The sequence below is a fragment of the Colobus angolensis genome, unplaced genomic scaffold (assembly GCF_000951035.1).
Source record: "Colobus angolensis palliatus isolate OR3802 unplaced genomic scaffold, Cang.pa_1.0 Scaffold58, whole genome shotgun sequence".
NCBI lineage: Eukaryota > Metazoa > Chordata > Mammalia > Primates > Cercopithecidae > Colobus > Colobus angolensis.
The window spans coordinates 7,004,152-7,029,733 of NW_012119376.1; the positions used below are offsets into that span (position 1 = coordinate 7,004,152).

A 25,582-nucleotide genomic window follows, 5' to 3' on the forward strand; every position below is an offset into this window, starting at 1 on the left:
CTTCTTCCAAGGCCCAATGATACCTCTACCAGAAAGACTGACTTCCTTGTGTGTATGAAAATACCACAAAGCGAGATCACACTACATATGTCGAACTGTAACTTGATGTTTTCTAAAAATATGTGATAGATGTGTCTTGATATTGACACTTCTGGATCTGTTTCCTTCTTTTTTAATGACTGTGCATATACCATTGCATAGTTACATTGTGGTTTATTTGATCTTAATGCTCTATTGGTGGACATTTACGTTGCTTCAATTATGAAAAAAACTGAAACAATGAAATGAATGTTAGTACTTCTGCAAGTGTACTAAAAGCAGAATAAGTATATTAAGTTTAATAGATACATCCAAACTATTTTCCAAAAAGATTTATACCAATGTTCCCACCTACCCACTGTGCACAAGAGCACTCTTACACCCACTCTCAGCAACGCTGGGTATTATGAGCTTTCTAAACCTTCGTGATAAGATTACACAACTTTGTTTAGTCAGAGATTTGTTTAACTCTAGGGCTCTAATTTTTACATAACAATACTGCTTTATCTTCTGATAGAGGTTGCAAGAAATTCTTTTAGAGATTTGGAAAAAGGCCCAAAGAAGAAAATAATCTGTAATAACACCAGGCTGAGATAAGTAGTATTAATATTTTAATGTGAATTTTAAATCCTTCTTTTTAAAATTACATTATGATAATTTTCCATATCATTAAATATTACTGGAAAACATCATTGTAAATGGCTATATAGGCCGGGTGCAGTGGTTCATGCCTGTAATCCCAGCACTTTAGGAGGCCAAGGCAAGTGGATTACCTGATGTCAGGAGTTCAAGACCAGCCTGGCCAACACGGTGAAACCACGTCTCCACTAAAAATACAAAAATTAGCCAGGCGTGGTGGTGGATGCCTGCAATCCCAGCTACTCAGGAGGCTGAGGCAGGAGAATCATTTGAACCCAGGAGATGTAGGTTGCAGTGAGCCAGATCGTGCCACTGCACACCAGTTTGGGTGACAGAGCAAGACTGTCTCATAAGTAAATAAATAAATAAGTGTCATCTGCTGGTGTGCTGTAAATCTCTGCCTGAGTTGCTGTTTCTTCAGTGTAGGTTCCAGGAGCCAATGAGACGCCAGGTATCCACTGGTATTTTTAAGTCTGTCAGGACTTGAAAAACTCATACATTTGCTGGGCTACAGTTTTTCAGCCACCATGTTTTTTTTTTTTTCTAGAGCTAATCAACTCCAGAGGTTTTTGTGTTCTTGAACAGCATCTCTTGAATAATTGAAAATCCTCTAAGAGAAGCATGTGAAGAACAGCTTAAAGATCCACCAAAAGGAGAAATTGAGTACATTGTGGTAAGTTAGCAGGAATGGGTATTATAGAGGCATCCTAAGTCATATTTGCAAAGAATACTTAAAGACACAAGGAACATGGCAACAAAATATTAAGTAGAAAGTAAGTTACAAAATTACACATATGACATTCATTCCCCTCATCCTGATACTGTGCAATGTAATGAGTGTGCTGTCTGGAGCCAGGCTCATATCCTGATATCACTGCTTCCTAGCTATGTACATACCTTGGATGACTTATTACTTAACCTGTGTCTCAGTTTTCTCATCTGTAAAATGAGGATAATAATATCATCTACTTTATGGGGTTGTTATGAGTATTAAATGAGTTAATATCTGTAAAACCCTTAGATAATACAGGGCACACAGGAAGTTCCATGTTAGATTAGCTATTATGCAGATACATGTAAATAAGCACATTCATATGATGAAAAATGACCGCAAAGAAAGATGCCACGATATTCCAGAGCCAGCTTCTAGGTGGTATGATTAGTTATTTTGTGTTGTCTTTTTTTGTAGAGACGAGGTCTTACTATGTTGCCCACTATGTCCTCCCACCTTGGCCTCCCAAAGTGCTGAGACTACAGGAGTGAGATTTTGTGTGGTTTTTATATTGTTGCATTCTCTAAGTTTTATAGTCCACAATGCCAGGTGTTGATAGAGGAGTTTGTTACACTACTTATTCTCCATCCCTGCTTCTAGAATACTTCTCTTCCCCCATTTACTAAAACAAGCAAGCAAACTCTCAGCCTTTGAGGCTCCTATCATCTGGCCAGATCTTCCACCCGTCCTTGAAACTCTCCTCCGTGATATGCCAGACACAGTCACATTCACTGACCACCCTGGCATGCAGTCTGTGGCCTCCTCTTCACCCCAATGCCTCCTGCCCTTCCTGCCATTATCCTGCACGACTTCAGCCTCTAGATGGCCAACTCATCCAATGCCAGGTCCTTTTAGAGTCTTGACAACCATGCCATCCATCATTCCTTCTATTCCACCCCTTCCCACGCATGGGCTCCTACAGTAACACTCAGAATCAATTCACCCCACTCCAGGGTTCTTCCTGCAACATCACTGATTTAGATTTTAGATGGCCCACTCTGAATGGAATCTTTCTGTTGGTTCACCCACTCACACTACAGTAGATTTTGGAGGAATCCTCACCTGCACGTACTACTGCATTTAATCTGCAGAATAGATAAAGTAAGTACTGCTGTTTATCATACTTACATTACAGGCAGGCAATGTGAGGCAGGGAGAGGCTCAGTAACTTGCCCATGGTCACAGCTATTTGGCGAGAAATGGCTAGAGCCCAGATATGTATACATGTGTGCCTATGTAAAATTCCTGAAGTTGGGAGGCAGAGGAGGGCGGATCACGAGGTCAGGAGATCGAGACCATCCTGGCTAACACAGTGAAACTCTGTCTCTACTAAAAATACAAAAAATTAGCCGGGCGTGGTGGCAGGCGCCTGTAGTCCCAGCTACTCAGGAGGTTGACTCAGGAGAATGGCGTGAACCCGGGAGGCGGAGCTTGCAGTGAGCCGATATCGCACCACTGCACTCCAGCTTGGGTGACAGAGTGAGACTCTGTCTCAAAAATAAATAAATAAATAAAACTAAAAAAAATTTCTTAAGTTAGAGCTCATATTTATGTCTATATAAACTTTCTGAACTTTGGTTTCATTCTCCCCCTTTCTGTCTGAGACAACATTCAAGAATGGAAGTCACCAATGACATTACAATAAGGATAACTCTGAATCCATAGTTGGTTTTTAAATCAAAATATGGTGCTGTATTAGAAACTGCTTATTACTATACAAAACCATTTTCTTCTTACTTGGTAATAGAATCATGACTTTACTTGGGCTTGCAATGTGCCCTGTCTCCTAGGAGGGGTCAGTGAACTTGGGGTTGTTGTGTGGCTCTTCCAGGCAGCTCCTGAAAGCAGCTGTATTTAGCTCTCAGGTGGCTCCTTTGCTAGCCTTGCCCCCTTCCTTCCTGCTCAGACTATGGATGAGAAGCCAGCAGCTCTGCCAGCACCAGCTGTCTCGGTCTCATGAGGAAACCTGAGGATGACAGTCACCTATTAACAAGAGTAGAGCAGAAAGACAGGAGCACCTGGGTCCCTGATCATCGTGGAGCTCTGGAGATCAGACCTCAGACTCAATTTAGGGGAAAGGAAATGAATCTGTTTCCTTTTGTAGTAATATCTGCCTTTTTTTTTTTTTTTTTTTTTGTGAGACAGAGTTTCACTCTTATTGCCCAGGCTGGAGTGCAGTGGCGCAATCTCAACTCACCACAACCTCTGCCTCCTGGGTTCAAGAGATTCTCTTGCCTCAGCCTCCCGAGTAGCTGGGACTACAGGCATGTGCCACCATGCCTGGCTAATTTTGTATTTTTAGTACAGACGGGGTTTCTCCATGTTGGTCAGCTGGTCTTGAACTCCTCAGGTGATCTGCCCGCCTCAGTCTCCCAAAGTGCTGGGATTACAGGTGTGAGCCACTGCACCAGGCCATCATCTGCATTTTCTATATATGCAAACAAACCTAATCCTAACGGACAGAGGCAGCATAACATACTCATTTACTCATTTGAGGTTTTCTTCCTGTAATTTTACCTTCTGCATTATACAAAGATAGCAAGGTAAACTTGTATTTGCCATCTTTTAAGGTGTTTAAACCACAGAGAAAAAAACTGAGGCTTGGTAACAGCATAAATGCCTTCCTGGTTGTATAGTCACAAAGCCAGAGCTCCTTCCAGAGACTTCGGCCCACTCCTTAGAGGGTAAAGAGACAGGGGAAGAAGCAGTGAGGCAGAGAAGGGAGAGCCTAGGCTGGGCAGAGGTTGCAGGTCTGTGGCTGCCCACCGCCTGGCAGTACCTGCAGGGTTGGCAGGACCCCCGGGGAGGGCAGATGACAGCAGCAAAATCACAGGACCCTTAGGGAGCCAATGATTGGAGATAATGGAGGCTCCCTGGTGATATAAGAGGTGAGGGGCCTTACAGATACAAACTCCAGCTTCTGGTTTGACCCTGGGTTTAGAACTAAAGGGAGGGCAGAGACCAAATGTTCTCCCTGCTAGGCAGGCTGGGGGGCTAGAGTTAGCTTTGTTTTAATGTAAAGAAATAGATATATCTTATATAACTGAGATTGATACTTGCTATACTATCTTTCAGGAAATCTGGTACTTTATAAATATCATATTGCTTGCAGCATTATGATAGCCTTACATTTGGTTACAGTAAGTCACAAGACTGCAACTGAAAACCAGTAATCTAAGGAACAGCAATCCAAAGTCAGTGCCCATGACCCTTGATCAATTGCTGTACAAGGCTGGGACCTTCCTTTAGTGCTGAGGAGCCACCTTACACAGATGTCACTTTGTTCTCTCCAGGATCAAAGAGGCATTTCTGCAGCGATCACAGCTCATGTCAAGCACTGTCTTTATAAAAAACATACTTTATTTGCCCAAACATTTTCAAACTCCCCTACCATATGAAACTTTAATTGCTTTGAAAAGAAAGGCTCTCTTGAATCCTGTAGAATTAAGAAGGCTCATTTCAATGGCATATTAGCTGTCTGAAGATAGGAGTCACTGAGAAACACTGAGTGACTGTGATTTAGCCGAGAAAGCAGCTCCCTGATAACAGGGTAGGGATGAAGGCTTGATGGATGTTTATGACAAAGTGAGGTTTGAAGCTTCTGACATCAAAATAAATAATGAGAAACTCAGAGAGTTTCTTTCCCTTCTCCCTCTCTTCTATTTTTACTTTCATAACATTCTCTCAGAAGAACAAAGGAAATCTGCCATCTCCCTGTCTCAGTGGAGCATCTATGTTTCTCTTTTGTTAATATTTAATCATGGAAGTAGCACTTGCAAGGGGGCAAGAGGACATGCCTCAGTCCAGAGATGGACATGGGCCAGCACCCAGTGGCTGGGGGGTAGCCAAAGCAACGATGAGTGCCACCAGTTGAACCACAGCAGTGATGGAAGACAGTTGGTAACAGGACCACAGAGTGATGGGTCTGTAATTTGGAAAAAGAGTCCAACTCCTAAATAGGAAAATATTGTGATGTCACAAGAATTAAATAGACCTACAACTAAATTATGTCAATAAAAATGACATTCGAAAACAACCAAACATTTTGGGAAGTCTCTTTTCAATGTATTGATTTCTACATTTAAAAAATAATTTCATAAAACATATTTGGTCTGATGGGAAATTTATGGAACTCTAAAATTTGGGCAGTCTGCAACATTTATAGGGCCATATTCTGGCCACATAAAAAATTCACAAAAGCCCTGTTTTGCATATACTATAAATAAGTATTGATTTGAAAGGTACAAAAACACAAAACTGAAGACCTGCTTTGGCCTCAAATTTTAAAAAGACTTTGTTAGGATTATGTTTCTTAATTCTCATAAGAAATGAGGGTGGTCCCTTGGAAGTCAGTCCTCACCACTGTGACAATTCATTCATCTGGAATTTCTGGGGATGTGTTGATAAAGAAGAAGTTATCTGAGAGCTAAATTTTATATATTGTGCTGAAACTTTGGCAGTGGAGTTATTTTGTATGGATAATTTGAATTTTTTTTTTTCTTTGAGGTGGAGTAGCTCTGTTGCCCAGGCTGGACTGCAGTGGTACAATCTCAGCTCACTGCAACCTCTGCCTCCTGGGTTCAAAGCGATTCTCCTGCCTCAGCCTCCTGAGTAGCTGGGATTACAGGCATGCGCCACCATGCCTGGCTAATTTTTTATATTTTTAGTAGAGACGGGGTTTTGCCATGTTGACCCAGCTGGTCAACATACTCCTGGCCTCAAGTGATCCGCCCGCCTCACCCTCCTGGATAATGTTAATTTTAAATAGAAGACCCTAACTATAATTTTACCATTTCTTGATGGCTCAAGGCCATAATTATTACTGCAACCAGTGGCCATGCTGAGCTCTGATACACAGCTATTCTGGGGACTAACCGTGTTTGGTGGGCTCTCTGCCTTGGTACAAGGGACACCAAGCTGGTCGGAGTAGCCAAGGCTGCCAAACCTCTCCATACGACTATTCCCAGCTGGGAAGAGGCAGAGACTCAAAGGATCCACCAATCACTTCCAAAGAACAACCTGAGAGGCTTTATGTACAACTCCTTCAGCTCATGAACTACTGCACACCTTGAGAGACCTAAAGGCTTGGTGCAGTGGCTCATTCCTGTAATCCTAGCACTTTGGGAGACCAAGGCAGGAGGATCGTTTGAGCCCAGGAGTTCGAGACCAGCCAGAACAACATAGTGAGACCTCATCTCTTTTCTTTCATTTCCTTCTTTCCAACATAGTGAGACCCTTTCCCTTCTCCCTCCCCTTCTCCCTTCCTTCCTTCCCTCCCTTCCTCCCTCTCTCCCTCCCTTCCTCCCTTCCTTCCCTCCCTTCCTCCCTTCCCTCCCTTTCTCTTTCTCTTTCTTTCTCTCTTTCTCTTTCTTTGACAGGGTCTGAAGGGCAGTGGTGCAAACATGGTTAACTGGAGCCTCAACCTCCCAGGCCCAAGTGATCCCCCCACCTCAGCCTCCCAAGTGGCTGGGACAACAGGTGCACCACCATGCTTGGCTAATTTTTATATTTTTTTTGTAGAGAAAGGTTCTCACATGTTGCCTAGGCTGGTCTCAAACTCCTGAGCTCAAGCAATCCACCTGTCTCAGCCTCTTAAAGTGCTGGGATTGCAGGTGTGAGCCATCATGCCTGGCCAATACCCCATATCTACAAAAGAAAAAACAAATTGCTGGGTGTGGTGGTACCTACAGTCTCAGTTACTTGGGAGGCTGAGCCACTGCACTTCGGCCTGGGTAACACTGCACTTCGGCCTTTGTAACAGAGTCAGACCCTGTTACAAAAAAAAAGAAAGAGAGACCGAAGAACAACTTCATCAATTTGCAATCAATAAATATTGATTGAGAATAAGCTGTACATATTCTGGGACCTTAGCATATAGCACAATTCAGCTTCTCTATAAATGCTGGTTGAAGGAGGATTTGCATGGGTGTGTCTGACAGAGAGAGAGAGAGAGTAAGGGAGAGAGAGATGGACAAAAAGAGAGACAGACACAAATGTGCACAAAACACACCCCTAGAACGTTCAATAAGAGAAGGTCAAATTTAATGACAGTGGTATAAAAGATATTAGGGAGAAATATAATTTTTTAAGAAGAGTATACATTTTCCTAGTCTTCCAATGAAACATGAATTTTGTTTCACACACAAATAAAAAAACCAACATTTGTTATACTTATCTCCAAAAGAAAAAATATTGAGGAAAACGTTATGTTAGGGAGCCTTAAAAATTGGTGTGAAATTAGGAAATAAGGTGTGAAATTCTTAGGAAATAAGAATTAGGGCAGTGAGTGGAGATGGGCCACTGCACTCCAGCCTGGGCGACAGAGCAGGACTCCGCCTCCAAAAAAAAAAATTAGGAAAGTAGAGAAATCATGTCTCTTTACATCTTTTTCTAGGTCATGTGAAAATTTCTGGAGTAACAATTCTGTGTCTCCTTTGGTGCTTGCTACAACTTTGGATCGTTCTCATACTAAAAAATGTTATGGCCGGGCAGTGGCTCACGCCTGTAATCCAAGCACTTTGGGAGGCCAAGGCAGGCGGATCACAAGGTCAGGAGATCGAGACCATCCTGGCTAACACAGTGAAACCCCATCTCTACTAAAAATACAAAAAATTATCCAGGCTTGGTGATGGGCGCCTGTAGTCCCAGCTACTTGAGAGGCTGAGCAAGGAGAATGGCATGAACCTCGGAGGCGGAGCTTGCAGTGAGCCGAGACTGCGCCCTGCACTCCAGCCTGGGCGACAGAGCGAGGCCCCCCTCCCAAAAAAAAAAAAAAAAAAAAAAAAAAGTTCCTCCTTATATATATGGAGATTTAAGTGTCTTTTACTTGTCCTCTTGAAAAAGGACAATTTGGTCAGCTTCTTAAAGATACTTATTAAGCTACACATCTGTCAGCTTCTAACCAAGTTCCAGTAACTGGGCTACAATTTTTTCATGTATCTGCATGAAGTTTTCTTTGTTAGAAAATAAAAAGTGAGACAAGGTCTCAGCCCTCAAAGAGCACGCAGTATAGAGAGGGGAGGGTGGAAGAGATGGTGGATGCATTAACAAATGACTATGATAAATGCAGCAAGCACAATGACAAACACAAGTTCAAGGTTAGGTGGTAGACGAGCAAGTGATTGTGGCTTTTTAGCAGTTCTGTGTCAGTTCTCAGGGTCAGCCCTTTGGATCTGAGCACAGGCTTAGGGAGATTCATTCGCCTCAGTATTCTGTGGTCAAGAGACACTTGTATTTGAGGGAAAGGCACAGAGGACCTCCCTGGTATCACACAAACATTTATTCCTACCATACATTTTATGTACCCATTAATTGCTTTCTTTCTGTATTATCTTTCAAGAAAACTATCTTAAAAATAATTATTTACTATGTGAAATGCCACTACTTCTCTGTATTCTTTGTCTGCTTCCTCCACCAAAACTCTAGGTGATTCTCTCCTTCCCTTCAATAATACCAGCATGATTCTCTGACGTAATTTGGCCACTATTCCCCCAGCACCACTGTTTATGTTCTGATTCACAATTCAACATACGGAAGGGTCTGAGATGGGGGAATGCAACGTTACCAAGCTATACTGGACTATCATACATTGTTCGAATGTTCAGTAGAATTCAGAAGATATTGGGAGGACTTGGAGTGCAACTGATCCAAGACAGCATTCAAAATCGTTTACTTTTTGATACGCCAAAAGTACATTGCTCTATGAATTTTAGACACCAAGACATAGAAGCATACTGATAATTCAGTGTTTTAAGAATTACAGACTATCAGGTTGTTTCTATCAATAGCACTTTTCTAGAATGCAGCTACTTCTCATTCTTTACTTTATATCCTATACATTTATCAGTCTCATAGTATATTCCAGCCATTGACTGCTGTAGAATTCAAATAAACCACCACTAACAGGTCTTAGATGTCTTTGCCCTTTTTAAACTGGGGAAACCCAAAGATTCATTAATATGCTTTGAGCACTTCAAACTATAAGCATGATAGTAATTGCCCATTAAGGCAAACTGCTCTGAATAATCTTGTTGACTATACAGCAGAGAATTGTTTACAAACCTGAGCAGAAAGTAGAGGCAAAGTTCTGCAGAGCGGTGTCCACCTCCTCTACACTGGAGAGAGCCAGGAGCCGAGGGAGGAGGCCTTCCAGGGACTGTATGAACAGCCTGGCGCTGTGCTGATCCGCCTCCTGGTTCTTCAGCAGTTTTAGAGACAGGGCGGCAGCTCGCAGGGACCGGTGGCCTAGGCAGTCCCGGGGTGTCTGCTCTTCATCGGCTAGAGAACAGTTGTCCGACCCAATGTCTGACACGTCGGACCTGCCCGAGTCCTTTTCTGCTGCCATTGAGTACTGATCACAGGAATCAAATTCTGTCCTAGAAAGGTCTTGGTCATCAACACTAAAATTGCTCTCACTATACCTAGATCCATAGGACCTTGTCCTGCAGTCTACTGACAGGAAGTTAGTTATGTCAGGGTAAGGGACTGTGTGGCTTCTCTGCACAACATCTGGCTGGTCTACTGCTTCTGTTTCCAATACTTTGCTCAGCGTCTCCTTGCCCTCCGGGATGGCTGGCGACTTGAGAATGTTCTTGTGGTTTCCCGAGTGGTCCTCGGGTGTAGTCTGACCCAACTCTCCCTCGAGAGTGGTCTGGCCTGTGTCTGTGGTGACACTGATGCTGATGTCAAGGTTCCTCTCATTCCCTGACTCCCACGGCGTGTGTTCCGAGGACAGCACTCGCCGTTGCCAGCGGAAGTCAGCCTCATTGATCTCCATGGAATCTCGGCTCCACTCGGCCCCATCCTTCAGCTCCTCAAGGCGCAGAAGCAACAGTTGCACCTGACCTTCACTCAAGCCCTTCCCCTGGCTGAGCTCATCCAGGGCACCCAGCAAGGTGCAGACACAGGACACGGCTGCATAGCAAGCTTCGATGCCACCCTTGATGCATGCTTCGGTCATGCCATCCATGATGCTAAACAGTGTTCAAAAGAGAAAACCAAACAAATGCATAAAATGTAGAAAATATCTCTGAATGGAACAAGAGTGTTAGACTGGCTAACAGCATAGTATTCAAAATGGATAGTCTGATTTGCATAAAACAAAATGGTCCAGGCAATAAATAAAGGAAACAAACATGCTTAGGTGGGCAGAGAAAAATCTTCAGATAAAGTGGCCTGCATTGGCCAGGCATGGTGGCTCATGTCTACAATCCCAGCACTTTGGGAGGCTGAGGCAGGTGGATCACTTGAGGTCAGGAGTTTGACACCAGCCTGGCTAACAAGGTGAAACCACATCTCTACTAAAAATACAAAGAATTAGCCAGGTGTGGTTGGTGTGTGCCTGTAATCCCAGCTACTCGGGAGGCTGAGACAGGAGAATCATTTGAACCTGGAAGGCAGCCGAGATCCCGCCACCGCACCCCAGCCTGGGTGACAGAGCAAGACTCTGTCAAAAAAAAAATAAAGGGGGTCTGCATTGAATCACCCTCCCTCTTGGCTCACTGGTTTATCTGGGTACAAATAGAAGCTCCCGATGAGCATTTATGACCTTCCCGAACAATCTCACTTTTGTATTATGCTCGGTATTTCAAATAGAAAATAGTCATAATGGTTATATGATAATGTGGACCTTCCTCTATAAAGTAAACATATTCCTGAACAGATGTATGTGAATACAACTATTACGAGCCCTATAATATTCAGTTTTCTAGGGGGGTTACATGTGAAGAAATCCTATAGCTACAGTAGTGTAAGTCAAAAGTTCTGCTCTAAAAAAATCCCAATGAATAATTATTACACATTTCACTTGGTACATTTGGTTTTAAGTCAATATGAAAATATAAAAAGTTCCATGATTATAATAAATTGAGATACGTCTTCTCATGTAGCTTGTGGGTGAATTATTAAATAGACACATTTCATATAATGTAGAATTTTTTAAAATCTCAGGGATTTGCAAGCAAAGTTAAAAGTCTTCAGAAAAGCAGCCTCAATAAAGACCTAAAAGGATAGATATCATACAGTTTGAGGAGATCCAGATGAGACTTTCTTTTTGAAATTGATCTTTTTCTGGACTCTGATTCGATGGAGCTGGGTCCTGCCAAGTCACAGAGACGCTGTGGGCTCCCGAGTATCTTAAAGGAAAAGGTAAAAGAGTAACAGAAAAGTGAGTATCACAAAAAAGCACAAGGTTTTTAAATTGTGAGATCAAATAAACATGTACTTTCCCTACTGAGTGATATAGTATAAGGAGAAACACAACTATTTGGAACTTCCAATCTTAGTAAGACTGATTTAGGTTTTCTTCTTGACATATGGTGTGTATCAGGCTCCTCGCTCCTCAGCTCAGCGCTGGCTTAGACAAAATTCTCAGAGGGATTGTTGAAAAATCTTTTCTAGCACAGAACTAGAAAACACTTGGATCTCTATTCTTTAGTAAGATTGGCCTTTAATATAACCTTCCTGGACTCTTTTTGTCTACTTTTGGTATCAGGTCGGCTAGCTTCATAAACTGGGTGGAGAAGTACGCCCTCTTTCCCATCACCGAAAAAGTTCATGGAAGATTAGAATTACCTGTTCCTTGAATGCTTGCATAACTTGTTTCTAAAACTACATGGGGCCAGAATTTTAATAGGAATCCTTCAACTACTTCCTCCATTTCTTTAAAGATTATAGGACTATTCAGGTCCTCAATTTCTTCTTGAACCAACTTTTTAAAAGTTGCATTATTTCCTAGGGACTTATCCATTTTACCTGGTTTTCAAATTTACTATTCTAAAGATGTCTTAATACTCTTTTATTTCTTTAATGTGTGTAACATCTATAGTTAGGTATTTTTTCATTTTTATTTCTGTTCATTTGTACCTGTTTTGAAATTTTTTTATTGCTCTTGAGAAAAGTTTTTCAATTTTCTTGATCTTTTCAGTCCTAACATTCTCTGCTTTTTAAAATCCCCTATATTTCCTTGTCACATTACTTTCTTCTTTTATACTTATTTTTCCTCCTTTCTACTTTCTTCGAATTTATTCTATTCTTTTTTTTCTAACTAAGCTGGAGAATTAGGACATTAAGGTTTTCTATTTTTTAATATAGGGAGTTAAAGCTATACATATCTTCCCATTTACTGCTTCTCACAAGTTTTCATATGTAGACTGTTCATAATTGTTCATTTCTAACACATTTTTATATACATACGGTAGAAGTCTATAGAAGATGTCAACTCGAGGCTAAATTGATTCAAGGAAAGATGGTTAATGCAGTGTGTCTGCAGCAGACGTCCCATCGTATGTCCATTCATCTTCAAAGTGATTGATACTCCAAGCAAAGCAGGAAAAGGTCCATTACACAGAAGAAGCTATATTTTAAGTGACTCTCCTCTTTCTCTCTTTCCATATTTCTTTCTTACCACAGAAATTGAACATTTCTGCTCTCTGGGAGGAAAAGAAATGAAGCTTCCACTTTTTGTTGACATCAAAAAAAGAGTGACAATGCTGGGGCTAAAGTCTGGCAGGCTCTCTCTTTCCCTCTCTCTCACCCCCTCTCTACAGGCCTGCAGCCCTGTGGCTGGACCCTCTGAGCCTCAGGATGCTCCATCTCTTGCTCGAAGGATAAGTGCATTTCCAAAAGATGGAGTGGAAAACCTCACTGTCTCCTGGGATTCTACCACAATTTAAAATTCAGCTTCACCAGTAATAAATTAGATATTCACTGTTAATAAAGTCACTAATTTTTTTTAAAGATGGAATATCGCTCTGTCACCCAGACTGGAGTACAGCAGCACAATCTCAGCTCACTGCAACCTCTGCCTACTGGGTTCAAGAGATTCTCCTGCCTCAGTCTCCCAAGAAGCTGGGACCACAGGTGTGTGCTACCACGCCAGGCTAATTTTTTTGCATTTTTAGTAGAGACAGGGTTTCACCATCTTGGCCAGCCTGATCTTGAACTTCTGACCTCAGGTGATCCGCCCATCTTGGCCTCCCAAGATAGTCTATTTTAATTCCCACATTAATCTTGTGCTTATTTCTCAATTGCTTTAGAATCTGGAGGGAAAGGGATAGATTGATAAGGTTTCTGGAGAACCCTCGACAAATACTAAAAGGAAAGATGTTTTAATCTCAGCTTCTTCAGGTGGGAATGAGAATTGTGGGATCTGTGGTTGGGGTGCCAGAGGTCTGATAAAGACTGAGAAAAGGAAGCAAGCTGTACTTTTTCATTACTGTTCATTTTAAGGGGAAATCAGAAACAAAAAAGGGGCTGTGCTTTGAAAACCAAAGATGTCCTGTATGTCCTTGATCAATAGGCACACATTGCATATGGCAGAGTGACAAACTAAAACTAGAACAGGGAAATAACACACCAAGCGTACAAACTCGAAAAGGCTAAACAAACATCCTGGGAACCCAGTGGTTTTCTCTGTGTGCACAAGCCCTGCACATTTTGGTATCTAGGTTACCAACTTTCCCAAATGATTGATTTTGTTGTATAAAGCGGAGGTGCTGCTTTTTAGAACATCTTGGCCCCAATTAGTCTGCTGGGCTCCTTGGGGCAGCACTGTCTGGACGTGCTACTTGGGTACTACCATCAAATTCTAGCATCACCTCTGCAAAATGACCTTGGAAAGATAAAACATCTATGATGAACAGAAAAACATAACTAACTTCCTTTTGCAGTACAAAGGAAATTATTTAAAACACATTTAGAGACCTACGTATGCCATATGCAAAGTATCTACTTAGCATCCAGGTACCAAGCGGCTCTACTGTGGGCAGTGACTGCTCTAGTGCCTGTCATTTCTGAGGGGAAAAGAAAGGTTGCTGCTGCTTATAAAATAGCCTCTTTGTAGACATTTTGTCTTCAGGTCCATATGTCAATCAGTCAAAAGTTGCTAAACACTTACTCTGATCCAAGCATTATAGTGTTAAATACTAGGGGAAAACATACAGAAGCAACTAGACTTTTCTACACAGAAAAGTCTAGTTGAGGAGACAAGAAGCGTGGTCCCCACTCTATTGTGAAACATCAGTGTGATGGGGTGTATAATCAATTGCTAAATGGCGGGATGGAATTTAAAGAAGAACATGATCAGTGGCCTGAGGAAGCCCAGCCATGAAGGACAAGGATTTTGATAGCAAAGAAGCAGCCATACTTAAAACATCAGGCTTCACCGTCTTAGCCTTACGACTCACAACGTGAAGGACTTTGGGCAAGTGACTTCTCCCCCCAGAGCCTCAGCTTTCCCATCTGGAAAATGGGCATAATATTATCTTCCTAAGGGAATTTGTAAATAAGCTAATGGGAAGAGGCAGTGTTGTCTAGCCTGTTGCAATTAACCACTCAATTCTGTGAGGGGGGAGTGGCCCACAGGACTAAGGGACAGGAAACCCTGAAGAGGCGGGGAGGTGGGAATTGAACAAAGCAGTCAATGGGATGAAGGTGCATCCTGGGAAGTGATGGAAAATGCAAATGATGGAAGAAGGCTCTGGAAGTTGGGCACAGTAACTCAGACTTGATGGGAGAGTCAATGAAGAGCCATTAGTTGGCCATTAGAAAAGCCAATGATTACGGTGCCCCAGGCCATGGGAAAATTGTTAACAGTGGTGATTTATGGACATAAATCCAGTAAGACAAAAGGAATAAAACAGGCAGGAGAAGGAGGCCAGTTAGAATTGAACCAACTATTTTCAGCCTCCATCTATTTTTTCTCTTCCTTGCAAGAGCAATAAGTATACCACATATTTGTTTAGCATTTGATACTTACAAAGTACTTAGGCAAACTTTAGTGCATTTTGAATTTGCAATCTTTGGAATATTATAACAATGTACCCATGAGAAAACTTTTAAGTTCAGAGTTAAATGGTTTACCTATATCACATAGTCAGTGAGTGGCAGAAAGAGGATTTGAACCCTGACTCTTTTTTTTTTTTTATTATACTTTAAGTTCTAGGGTACATGTGCACAACGTGCAGGTTTGTTACATATGTTTACTTGTGCCATGTTGGTGTGCTGCACCCATCAACTCATCAGCACCCATCAACTCGTCATTTACATCAGGTATAACTCCCAGTGCAATCCCTCCCCCCTCCCCCCTCCCCATAATAGGCCCCTGTGTGTGATGTTCCCCTTCCCGAGTCCAAGTGATCTCATTGTCGAACCCTGACTCTTAAACTCAGGTTCCTGAAATGGGCAGCAGAACCAACACCAAGAAACGGGCTGCTGGGGGTCATTTGCACTGCAATGCGAGAGTCAAGTCCAGTGATAAGAATGATGCAGCAAAAGACCATGGGATTAGGGTCAGCGGGTCCAGGGTTTGCACCTTCTTTTTCTTTGGGACTTTGGGCAAACCATTTGACCTCCTCAAGCCTAAGTTTCTTTGTGGGAGGGAATTTCCTTTTCCTCTGGCATCACACTTCTATGAGGAGGAACATCCAGTGCAGTAAAATTCTAGGCCTCTCTTCTCCTTTCCTCTCATTTCTTCCAGGTATAGGAAGAGCCCCTGATCAGACCGGTGAATTTAGGATAAGGAGCTGAGCATGCCTTGCTAGCCCCTTTCTCTCCCTGGGGATCTGCTAACCAGAGGAAGCCCACGCTTGCCCCTCCAGGATGCAGGTGTAGGGGAGGACCCTGGGGAAGGGCCACTGCTGTCTGAGTGGTGAAGAGTGGTCTAGTCTCACTGGCCTCTAAAGTTGTATTATATCTGCCCATCTAGTGAAGATCAGTTCTTAAAGCTGGCCTTTGATCTCCATTGCCTGAAGCTCTGGTGGGGAAAAGAAGTAACATTCTTAATTGGTAAAAATAAAGTTGATGGCCAGGCACAGTGGCTCACACCTGTAACCCTAGCACTTTGGAAGACTGAGGTGGGCGGATTCCTTGAGCTCAGGAGTTTGAGACCAGCCTGGGCAACATGTCTCTACAAAAAATACAAAAATTAGCCAGGTGTGGTGTCATGCACCTGTGGTCCCAGCTACTCAGGAGACTGAGGTAGGAGGATCACTTGAACTCAGGAGGTCCATGCTGAGTTCCACTGCACTCCAGCCTGGGCAACAGAGTGAGACCCTGTCTCAAAATAAATAAATAAATAAAAGTTGATATACAACCTCACAAATTTATTATGAATAATAAAAATAATATAGGTGAAGTGCCTGGCATATAATAGGCAAGAAAAAGAATGGTAAATATTATCATGGGCTCATAGATTTTCTTAACAGCCATTAAATCTGGGCCACTCCTTAATTTCTAGAAATAGTGGGTCAGAACTTTCCAATACTCATAACAATAAAATCTCATTAAAACACCAAGAAAGAATTCAAATTTAACTTCTCAGATATTGGTTGGCGGCAATGATTGCTTAAAATAAATTAATCATCAACAAGGGAATTTTGCTACTCTGGTTTTTGCAGGGGTGAGATACCAAAAGGAAATGCAATTTTGCAATTGGACCTTGATGATCAGATTCACAAATACAAAAACATTGATGACTTTTCCTTTTGGTTTTCTGAGAGAAGGCAGAGGAATCTTTGTTTGAAGCACCTTCAAAATAAGCCTAATTCTGCCTCAAAACTATGAAGCAGCACACTGGGATGGCTACTGCAATCTGGACAACCTTTATGTTCTTGCTGGGGTCGTGACATTTGGGAGAAATGAGGCAAAAGAATGGAACAAAGGATTCCTCTTAGCAGAGACTGGCAAAGCTCATTTTTTGGGATAATGTGCCACCTGAGTATAAAATCATTTTGAAATCTAATGTTGGCAAAGGCGAATAAACACATATATCTGCACAAACAGCACCTAAGGTAGAAGAATGAAATCTCAGCATGGGCCTGGTCAGGTGCACATCTAACAGAGTCTTAACAAGCACTAGCTCGATTCTCAAATGGTTTTGCATCACTGAACACCACTGACCCCTCTTACTCAGGTTCACAATACACGTTCACACGCACAGACTCTAGACATAGCATTCGTTACTGGACACCATGAGGCAGCAATGAAGTTCTGGCAAGTGATTGACAAGCCTTTTCTGAGGGCTTCTTGTATGCGAAACTTGTAACCTGTAAACCTTGTAAACCTGGTGGCGATCTCCAGTGCTTCCTCACCTCTTTCATTATTTTGATGGCTTCCACGCGGTGCTGGGGTGGGGGGTACAGCAGCACTCGGTGGTAGAGGGACTGCAGCACGGGCTTCATGGAGTCCACGGACCCCACCAGCCGGACCAGCTCGGCTGCAATGTAATAGATAGTCCGAGCCACGGGCCCGCTCAGGGCTGGAGCAGTGCAGGAGCAGCCTGATCCCCGGCCATGATCAGACACTCCCGGAGACGCAGAGTCCAACTCCAGGCTGGTACTGGTGCTGCTGCTGTGAGCAGAGGTGATGGTTTTGTCATGAATTGGATTCCCTAGGATGACGATGAGAGCAGGGCAGAGGTTTTTCCTGGGAAGAGATGGTAAGAAAAGTAAGTTTCCCCACAAGACAAATGATAAAATTTACTCTGCGAGTAAACAGATGCTGCAGAAATGACAAGAGTGGGGCTCTTTACTGCTTCTTTTGGCTACATTTTGCCCATTTTCTAAGTCTCTCTAACATTTCTGGGTATTTCAACAATACTTTTCCTCATAAATTGAGCTAGCATGAATGAAACAAAATATAAGAGAAGCATTAAGAAACCATCATAAGTGAAGAAATGGACTCAAAATGCTAAATGGCTGTTATGAAGTTTCATATTACTATAAATAACAAAATTATTTATCATTTGAGAAGTTAATTGCAAATTCCATACTGACACCTGCCATTTGGCTTCCTTCCTGTCGATAAGCCCAGGGATCCAGAACAACCAGCTGCCTGCCTGCGGGGCCTGTCACTTCTGGGAATCTCTGACTATGATTAAGAGACTGGTATTCGGGTTGAGATGAAGCTAGGGCTAGAAGTAAAGCTCAGTATCTCTTGCTCCCTGCATAAGTTATATGCTTTTTGAATGAGCTGAAAAGACAGAAAAATTTTCTGGTTCTGGTATCTCATCCTATGATATAAACCAAAGAGGGCCTTGGAAGCATATTCTGCCATAATCATCATCGGTTTTTCTGTGGATTTTGGTCTGATGGATGTCAACAAAACAATTTATTTGCTTTATTATTATTATTATTATTATTATCATATATTTTTTGAGACAGAGTCTAGCTTTGTTGCCCAGACTGGAGTGCAGTGGCGCGATCTCGGCTCACCGCAACCTCCACCTCCCAGGTTCAAGTGATTCTCCTGCCTCAGCCTCCCAAGTAGCTGGGATTACAGGCACCCACCACCACACCCAGCTAAGTTTTGTATTTTTAGTAGAGACAGGGTTTCACTGTGTTGGCCTTGAACTCCTGACCTTGTGATCCACCCACCTAGGTTTCCCAAAGTGCTGAGAGTGTGAGTCACTGCACCTGGCCTATTATTATTATTATTATTATTATTATTATTATTTTCTGAGAGTCTTACTCTGTCACCCAGGCTGGAGTGCAGTGGCTTGATCTCCACTCGCTGCAACCTCCACCTCCTGGGTTCAAGCAATTCTCATGCCTCTGCCTTCCAAGAAGCTGGGATTACAGGTGCCCACAACCACCACGCCCGGCTATTTTTATACTTTTAGTAGAGACTAAGTTTCATCATGTTGCCAAGGCTGGTCTCAAACTCCTGGCCTCAAGCAATCTGCCCGCCTCGGCCTCCCAAAGTGCTGAGATTACAGGTATGAGCAACCGCACCTGGCCACAATTTCCCTGCTTTCTCTCTACGACATTTATGCACAGATGAAACTACTACTGGTGGGTCATGGACTTCATGGAGAGGGACCCAGAGACACAGCCAGCAGAAGCCCTTGGGTTGGTGTCAGCATGGGGGCGTCAGGAGTGGGTGCTCACCAGATCAGGTCCGTGAAGCGCCTGTGCAGGTGCATGGAGGAGGAGGAGCTGCTGAGCACAGACAAGATGCACTCCAGGTAGAGAAGCTGCAGCTGCTGGCTGTCACTGTGGAAGAGCAGAACCGACACAAATGCAGACAAAAGACAAGACAAAATTAAAGAGGTAATGTATGGAAACATGCTCGGAAAAATAATAGGCGTTACCAAAGTGCTAGTTTTTGGGGGAAAGTTAGCATTATGGGTTGAACTCTGTCTCTCTCCCTAAATTCACAGGTTGGAGTCCTAATCTCCAGCACCTCCGAATGTGACTTTATCTGGAGATAGGGCCTTACAGAGGTGATCAAGTTAGACTCAGTTCACTGAGGGGATGCTAATCCAACAATGACTCTGTCCTTAAAGAAACGGAAATTTGGACACAGAGACATTCATTGAGGGAAGACAGTGTGAAGAGACACAGGGAGAAGACAGCCATCTACAAGGTGAGGAGAGAAGCCTGAGCAGATCCTTCTCTCTCCGCTCTCAGGAGGAACCAACCCCACTGAAGCCTTGATCTTGAACTTACAGGCTCCAGAATACAATAAATTACTGTTTAAGGTACTCAGTTTATGACACTTTGTTATAGCAACTTCAGCAAAATAATACCGTTGGGTGAATTTTTTTTTTTTTTTTTTTTTTTTACTAATAAACTTTACTTTTTAGGGCACTTGGAGATTTACAGAAAAACTGACCATGAAACAGAGTTACCATATTGAACTATTATTAAACTTTACATTGGTATAGTACATTTGCCACAATTAATTAAAAATTGGTATATTAACTAAAGTCCACAGTTTATGGCAGAAATGCTAATTTTTATATTATCTAAACTTTTCAAGAGACCGTTTACCACATTATCTTTTCATTGGTGAACACTTTATGAACTCGCATTAGACTTTTCTTCCTTATTGAGGAAATATGATTTTTCTGTGGAGAAATTATTTTGTGTCCAAGTTATTATTATGGGGTTCCTCATAGAGGAACAGAGCCAGATGAAGAAAACAGACAAATTTATGGGGAACACATTCCTAATACCCAGATTAACTTCTCTGCCCAGCCTACCAGAAAGTATTAAAATCCAGGTAGGTGACAAGAGTGACAGATAGGGCTAAGGAAGAATTTAATTTTCAGGGACATGTTTATTGCAAATACATAATAAATCCTTTTTTAGAGCGTTCACTCAGTAATGTGGAATGGGAATACTCAGAAAAAGGAAAAACTTGCTTATAAAAATAATTTTTGGTTGTGTCTCTTTCACCTAATTTAAAATAAATAAATGTCCAAAGGAAGTCAGGAAGTCTAGTGTCTTTAACAGTTCAAATAAATCCCAGGAGAAGGGGGTGGAAGGAACAGAAAGGCTCATGACAGGCCAACTAGAAACTTGAAGAGAGAGGAAGGAAGCAAAGAAAAGTTAACAGTAGACAGTGCCAGGGCCAGAGGTTACATCCATACAACTGCCAAATTGAGAAAGACCGTGCAATTGTAAGACACAGGATAGTAAGAGGGGTGGAGTCCTTTATTTATGTGCCATTAAATCCCCTAACATTTAGGCTTTATGCCCTAAAGCCTTTTGTCAAAATTCTTCCGTGGTCTCTGCATTAAAAATACTGTTTTTATTTTCTTTTAATGTTTATAGAACTAAACAAAAACAAAGACAAGAGACAGAGATAGTTTGTAGCCCTTTATAGAAAAAGTTTCCTGACCCATATTCTAAAATCTCTCTTGTCTAAAGAGAGCTGTATAATGATTAAATAATGTTATTATTCTGTAGAAGGGAAAGTCACTTATATTTGGATATACTCTGTCTACCACACCCTTTGAGAGTAGAAGAAGAAATGGGGAAAGGCTGAGTCTCCACAAAAATTATTCCTATTTGCCAAGAGGAAGGTGATGGATGGAGGAAGAGCAAGAAATGATAAGCCATTGTTGGGCCAGGTAGGGACCTCACATTTCTAGGCTTCTAGTCCTACAAGCTTCCCTACGCTTTTGACCAAGACATACCTCTTGACATGAAACAGGAGGTTTCTTCACTCTTACGGGACTGGATAGACATATAAGCCAGTAGATAAAGCACGGGTGGGAAGGGCTGTGAATGAATACCTTAACACAAGGTTCTATGAGACCATATGGCAGGAGTACCTTCTTAGAAAGAATGTCCACAGGACATGCTGTCTTAGTAGAATCTCAAGTTCAAGCAGGAGACTGTGGCATGGTGAGGCAGAGGAAGAGGTGTCACAAAATGTGGGGGTGGAGGAGGAAGGGATTTGGGCTGAGAGGTTGTGGCTAAAGCACAGGGTGTGAGGATGGTATCAGCCTGAGAGGTGGACAGAGGCCCGATCAGGAAGGGTCCTGTAGGCCACACTAAGATGTCTGGACTTTATTTGGAGGTAAAAGAGTGACATGACCAGATCTGTATTTCAGAATGTTCAATTTGTTTGCTTTACGAGGAAGAGAGTGGACAGGACAAATCAGAGGGCCATGGTATCAATTGTAAGCCATATTTAAAAAATCACTTCTGGAAGGAGGGCCTTCGCTGTAGTCTCAGTTAATCATTCTGACCAATCACTTGACCTGTTATTAAGAAGAATAATTATTAAATGCTCCAATTCAAAAATTTCTCTTTTTCTTTCAAACTGTCAGTCTAGCATCACAAAACGAAAACAACTATAGACAGGAAAGACTCTCAATTTCTGAAATCATTGGAAATAAGTCCATAGAAAAGCTATGAGTCATCAAGCTATTGGCAAAGTGTGCCACGGTGAATTCTTCAACCCCGAGATTATCAGACTTGCTGACAGGGAACGCATTGCCAAGGTAACTGGCCTGAGAGTCTCCTTGGAGACTGAACGCAGCAGCTTTTGCGTGGGTTGCAGCAGTCTGGAAAACAGGTGATCGTGGCTGTGCATGAATCACACCGTTAAAGGAGCTGTTTAAAACGTAAGCACCTTCCACTAGATACACACGCGCACGTACACAGTGTGTATGCATATAACAGCTGGCCCTACACAAACAAGTAGAATGCACAAGGCAAAAAATAGCCTAGAAACCAGCCGACTCCTTCAAAACACACAGGGAAAGATCTGTCCACTTAGGAGGGCTGTAAGTCACTTTTCTTGGTCTTTTGTCTGAGCATTTCATGGTTGACAGGCTGAGTATCTGCTGGTTTTGTTCTCTGCTCATCACTGAACTTCTTCCCAGGTGCACGATCTGTGGAGAACAACGCTCAGGCGTGGACCCGCGGGCCGTGAAGGCGAAGCAGCCACATCTCCTGGCAAGGCTACTGGGAGGGCAACCTAGCACGTTTTGTATCTCTGGAGTTCTTAGGGTTTTGTTTTGAACCATTTTGACTTTGCTTCCCTTAGAAATAGATTTGAATTTAGTTAAAGGAGTGAAGAAATTTAGTAATTGTGTAAGGAGAGAAATGGAATTAACACAGACAGTGGGAATGCTTTGGTAGGCCCCATCGATTTCAAGCCTGCGTTGGTATAGGTTTCACTCTAACATTCTGTTCTAGGAGGAGAGGGAAGCAGGGAAAGAGTGATGGGAAACAGGCAGAGAATAAGTATCTTCCTAAGCCCAATTATCCTTCCTGAAATTCTTGGATTTAAAAAGCATCATGTAACTCTACTTGCCTAACATAGGATTCTATTAATACCACATCGCCAAGGCATGCGAGGGAGTGTTCTGCATTCCTGAATACATTTTCTGAATCCTCCCAAGAGACCAAGCATATCATGAACACACACCCCTACAGAGCTAAAGCCCTAAGAGGCACTGATTTTGGAAATGGCTGTTGAGGTTAGTAAATACTGATTCTGGTGTAATTTCAGAGGAATAACCTATTCAGAGGGTAGAAGAGGCATCAAGTTTAGCTAATAGAAATAAAGGAATTAAGTTAGTAAAATCAGAAGCAATGGTACACAAGTGAAAACTTAGCAAGGAGAATGAACAGAAGCACCAGAGTGAGAGCAGCCGGGGCACAGGACTGTCTTACCAGGTGGACATAAAGGTCTTCCCTTACAGCTACGCTAAGCATCCTGTGCCCCCAGCATCTTTAGCAAAAGGCCCCCATCTTAGGGTAATGAAGTCATGATGGCAAATACTGAAATCAAACAAAGCAATCAATTTCTAAAGGCAGAACTATGACCAGGGGAATTGTACTGGAAAATCAAGCAAGACTGAGAATCCTATAAAATCATTAAGCTCTAAAATAACATGCCTAAAGCCATCTTTGATCCAATGTACAATGAGAAATCCTAGAAAAATGTGCATGTGAATTATTTTCTCCATTTAAAACCTATGCTCAAATTCTGACATCAAGTGATCCATCTACCTGGGCCTCCCAAAGTGCTGGGATTACAGGTGTGAGCCACCAAGAAACCAGCCTAGCCAACATGGTGAAACCCCATCTCTACCAAAAATATAAAAAATTATCTGGGTGTGGTGGCGCATGCCTGCAGTCCCAGCTACTCAGGAGACTGAGGTAGGAGAATTGTTTGAACCCGGGAGGCAGAAGTTGTAGTGAGCCCAGATCACGCCTCTGCATTCCAGCCTGGGCGACAGAGTAAGACTGTCTCAAAAAAACAAAAACAAAATACCTATTCTTAAGTCATGTGGTTAAGAAATGCTTTGCTTTTCAGTGACTGATTGAAATCTACAACCTTTATTTTCTATTATGTATGTGTGAGCACTTTCAGTGTGTGTTTGTGCAATGCATTTTCCTAACAATCTACAGTCAAATTTCTGACGCACACAGCCCAGTGTTCTTAACTGTGTGATGACTAGAATTAGCAGCAACTATTCTAAAAGCAAACAAACCAGTTTAAAGCAAATGTATGTCAAATATTTACTACATGCTAGACACTGCACAATTAAAAATAATTCTACTTACAGCAGTACTTCCTAGATTTCAAAACTGAGTGTTTATAATAATTACATTCTAGGCATAACCTTAAACACTCGCAGGTAAACGAGGTCATATGGTTGCCCTACAGATGAGAGGGATTCCTGGAGCTGATGGGGATTTCTGGGTGGCTGGAGCCATCCAGGTTTAAAGAACTGTGAACTTGAACCCCAGAACGCCAGGCACTCACTGAACCTAGCCTAAGACTTTCCTGACTAATAAACAATGGTATGTTTTAAGCCTATCCATGTTGGGCCTACAGACTCATTTTGCCTTATCCTGCTGGCTAGGGACTTATTCGTGTATTTATTTATTTCAGAGTTTTGCTCTTGTTGCCTAGGCTGGAGTGTAACAGCACGGTCCCAGCTCACTGCAACCTCTGCCTCCCTGGTTCAAGCGATTCTCCTGCCTCAGCCTCCCTAGTAGCTGGGATTACAGGCACCCGCCACCACGCCTGGTTAATTTTTTGTATTTTTAGTAGAGATGGGGTTTCACCATGTTAGCCAGGCTGGTCTCAAACTCCTGACCTCTAGCTAGGTTTTAATCACTAACTGGCATAACTACCACGAGCCTCTCCCACGTTTCTGGCACTTAAAAACTCCAGATTTTTCCCTTAGAAAACTACTCAGAAAAAAGTTTAGCTAATTAGTTTTCCCTTGCTTATGAAATAACAAATACAGTCTTCATGGTGTTTGTAGTTCTGGTGGTCTTCGTGCTATTCCCTGCCAATGCTAGCACCTGGGGGTGGAGCAGGGGTCAGGGAGAAGCACCCCCGACAGCTGGCAGTACCTGGTTGCCACCAGCGAGGCCGTGGTGTCCCCTGGTGAACACAAACAAGTTCACCGAGTTAACATCAGATGAGGACTCACCATGAATGCGCTGGAACAGGATGAAAGCCAATCAACGGCCACGCTTGAACAGAGGTCTTTTTTAAAAGGGCTCCGTATGACCACAAAAATGAACAAATGTCCCTCTCCCCTATGACTGACTCCCACTTCTTCTATGACAACTCTAGCTCCCATCTGTTTTTCCTGCCTGTTAGAAAAAATTAAGGTGCTTGAATTGCGCCTACTTTCTGATAGCACCCAATCTTTGAACAGAACGCTCAATTTTTAACCAATTCTAAGTCACCTAACTCATGCTAAAATCCTATAACAACCCCTCCTAACACCCTTTTACTGTCCGGTGGTTTCCCATGGTGGACAGGTTCCCTCATGTGAGAAGTTACTAAAATGAATCCTGTTAACTTCACGTGTTCCTGGAGCTCTGTGGCTGATGGGCATTGGCAGTCTTTTAAGAGTATTTTCTC

The 25,582-nt window shown here is 42.5% G+C and overlaps 1 protein-coding gene across 1 annotated transcript in view; it reads right to left on the reverse strand.

Moving 5' to 3' along the window:
* Positions 1-25,582, reverse strand: part of ARFGEF3 (ARFGEF family member 3) — a 185,815-nt gene that overhangs the window by 71,079 nt on the left and 89,154 nt on the right. The window contains exons 9-12 of the mRNA XM_011962073.1: positions 19,336-19,440; positions 17,539-17,872; positions 11,471-11,583; positions 9,512-10,422 (exon numbers count right to left, since the gene is read on the reverse strand). Coding sequence (XP_011817463.1) covers positions 9,512-10,422; positions 11,471-11,583; positions 17,539-17,872; positions 19,336-19,440 — 1,463 coding nt within the window. The remainder of the gene's footprint in view (positions 1-9,511; positions 10,423-11,470; positions 11,584-17,538; positions 17,873-19,335; positions 19,441-25,582) is intronic.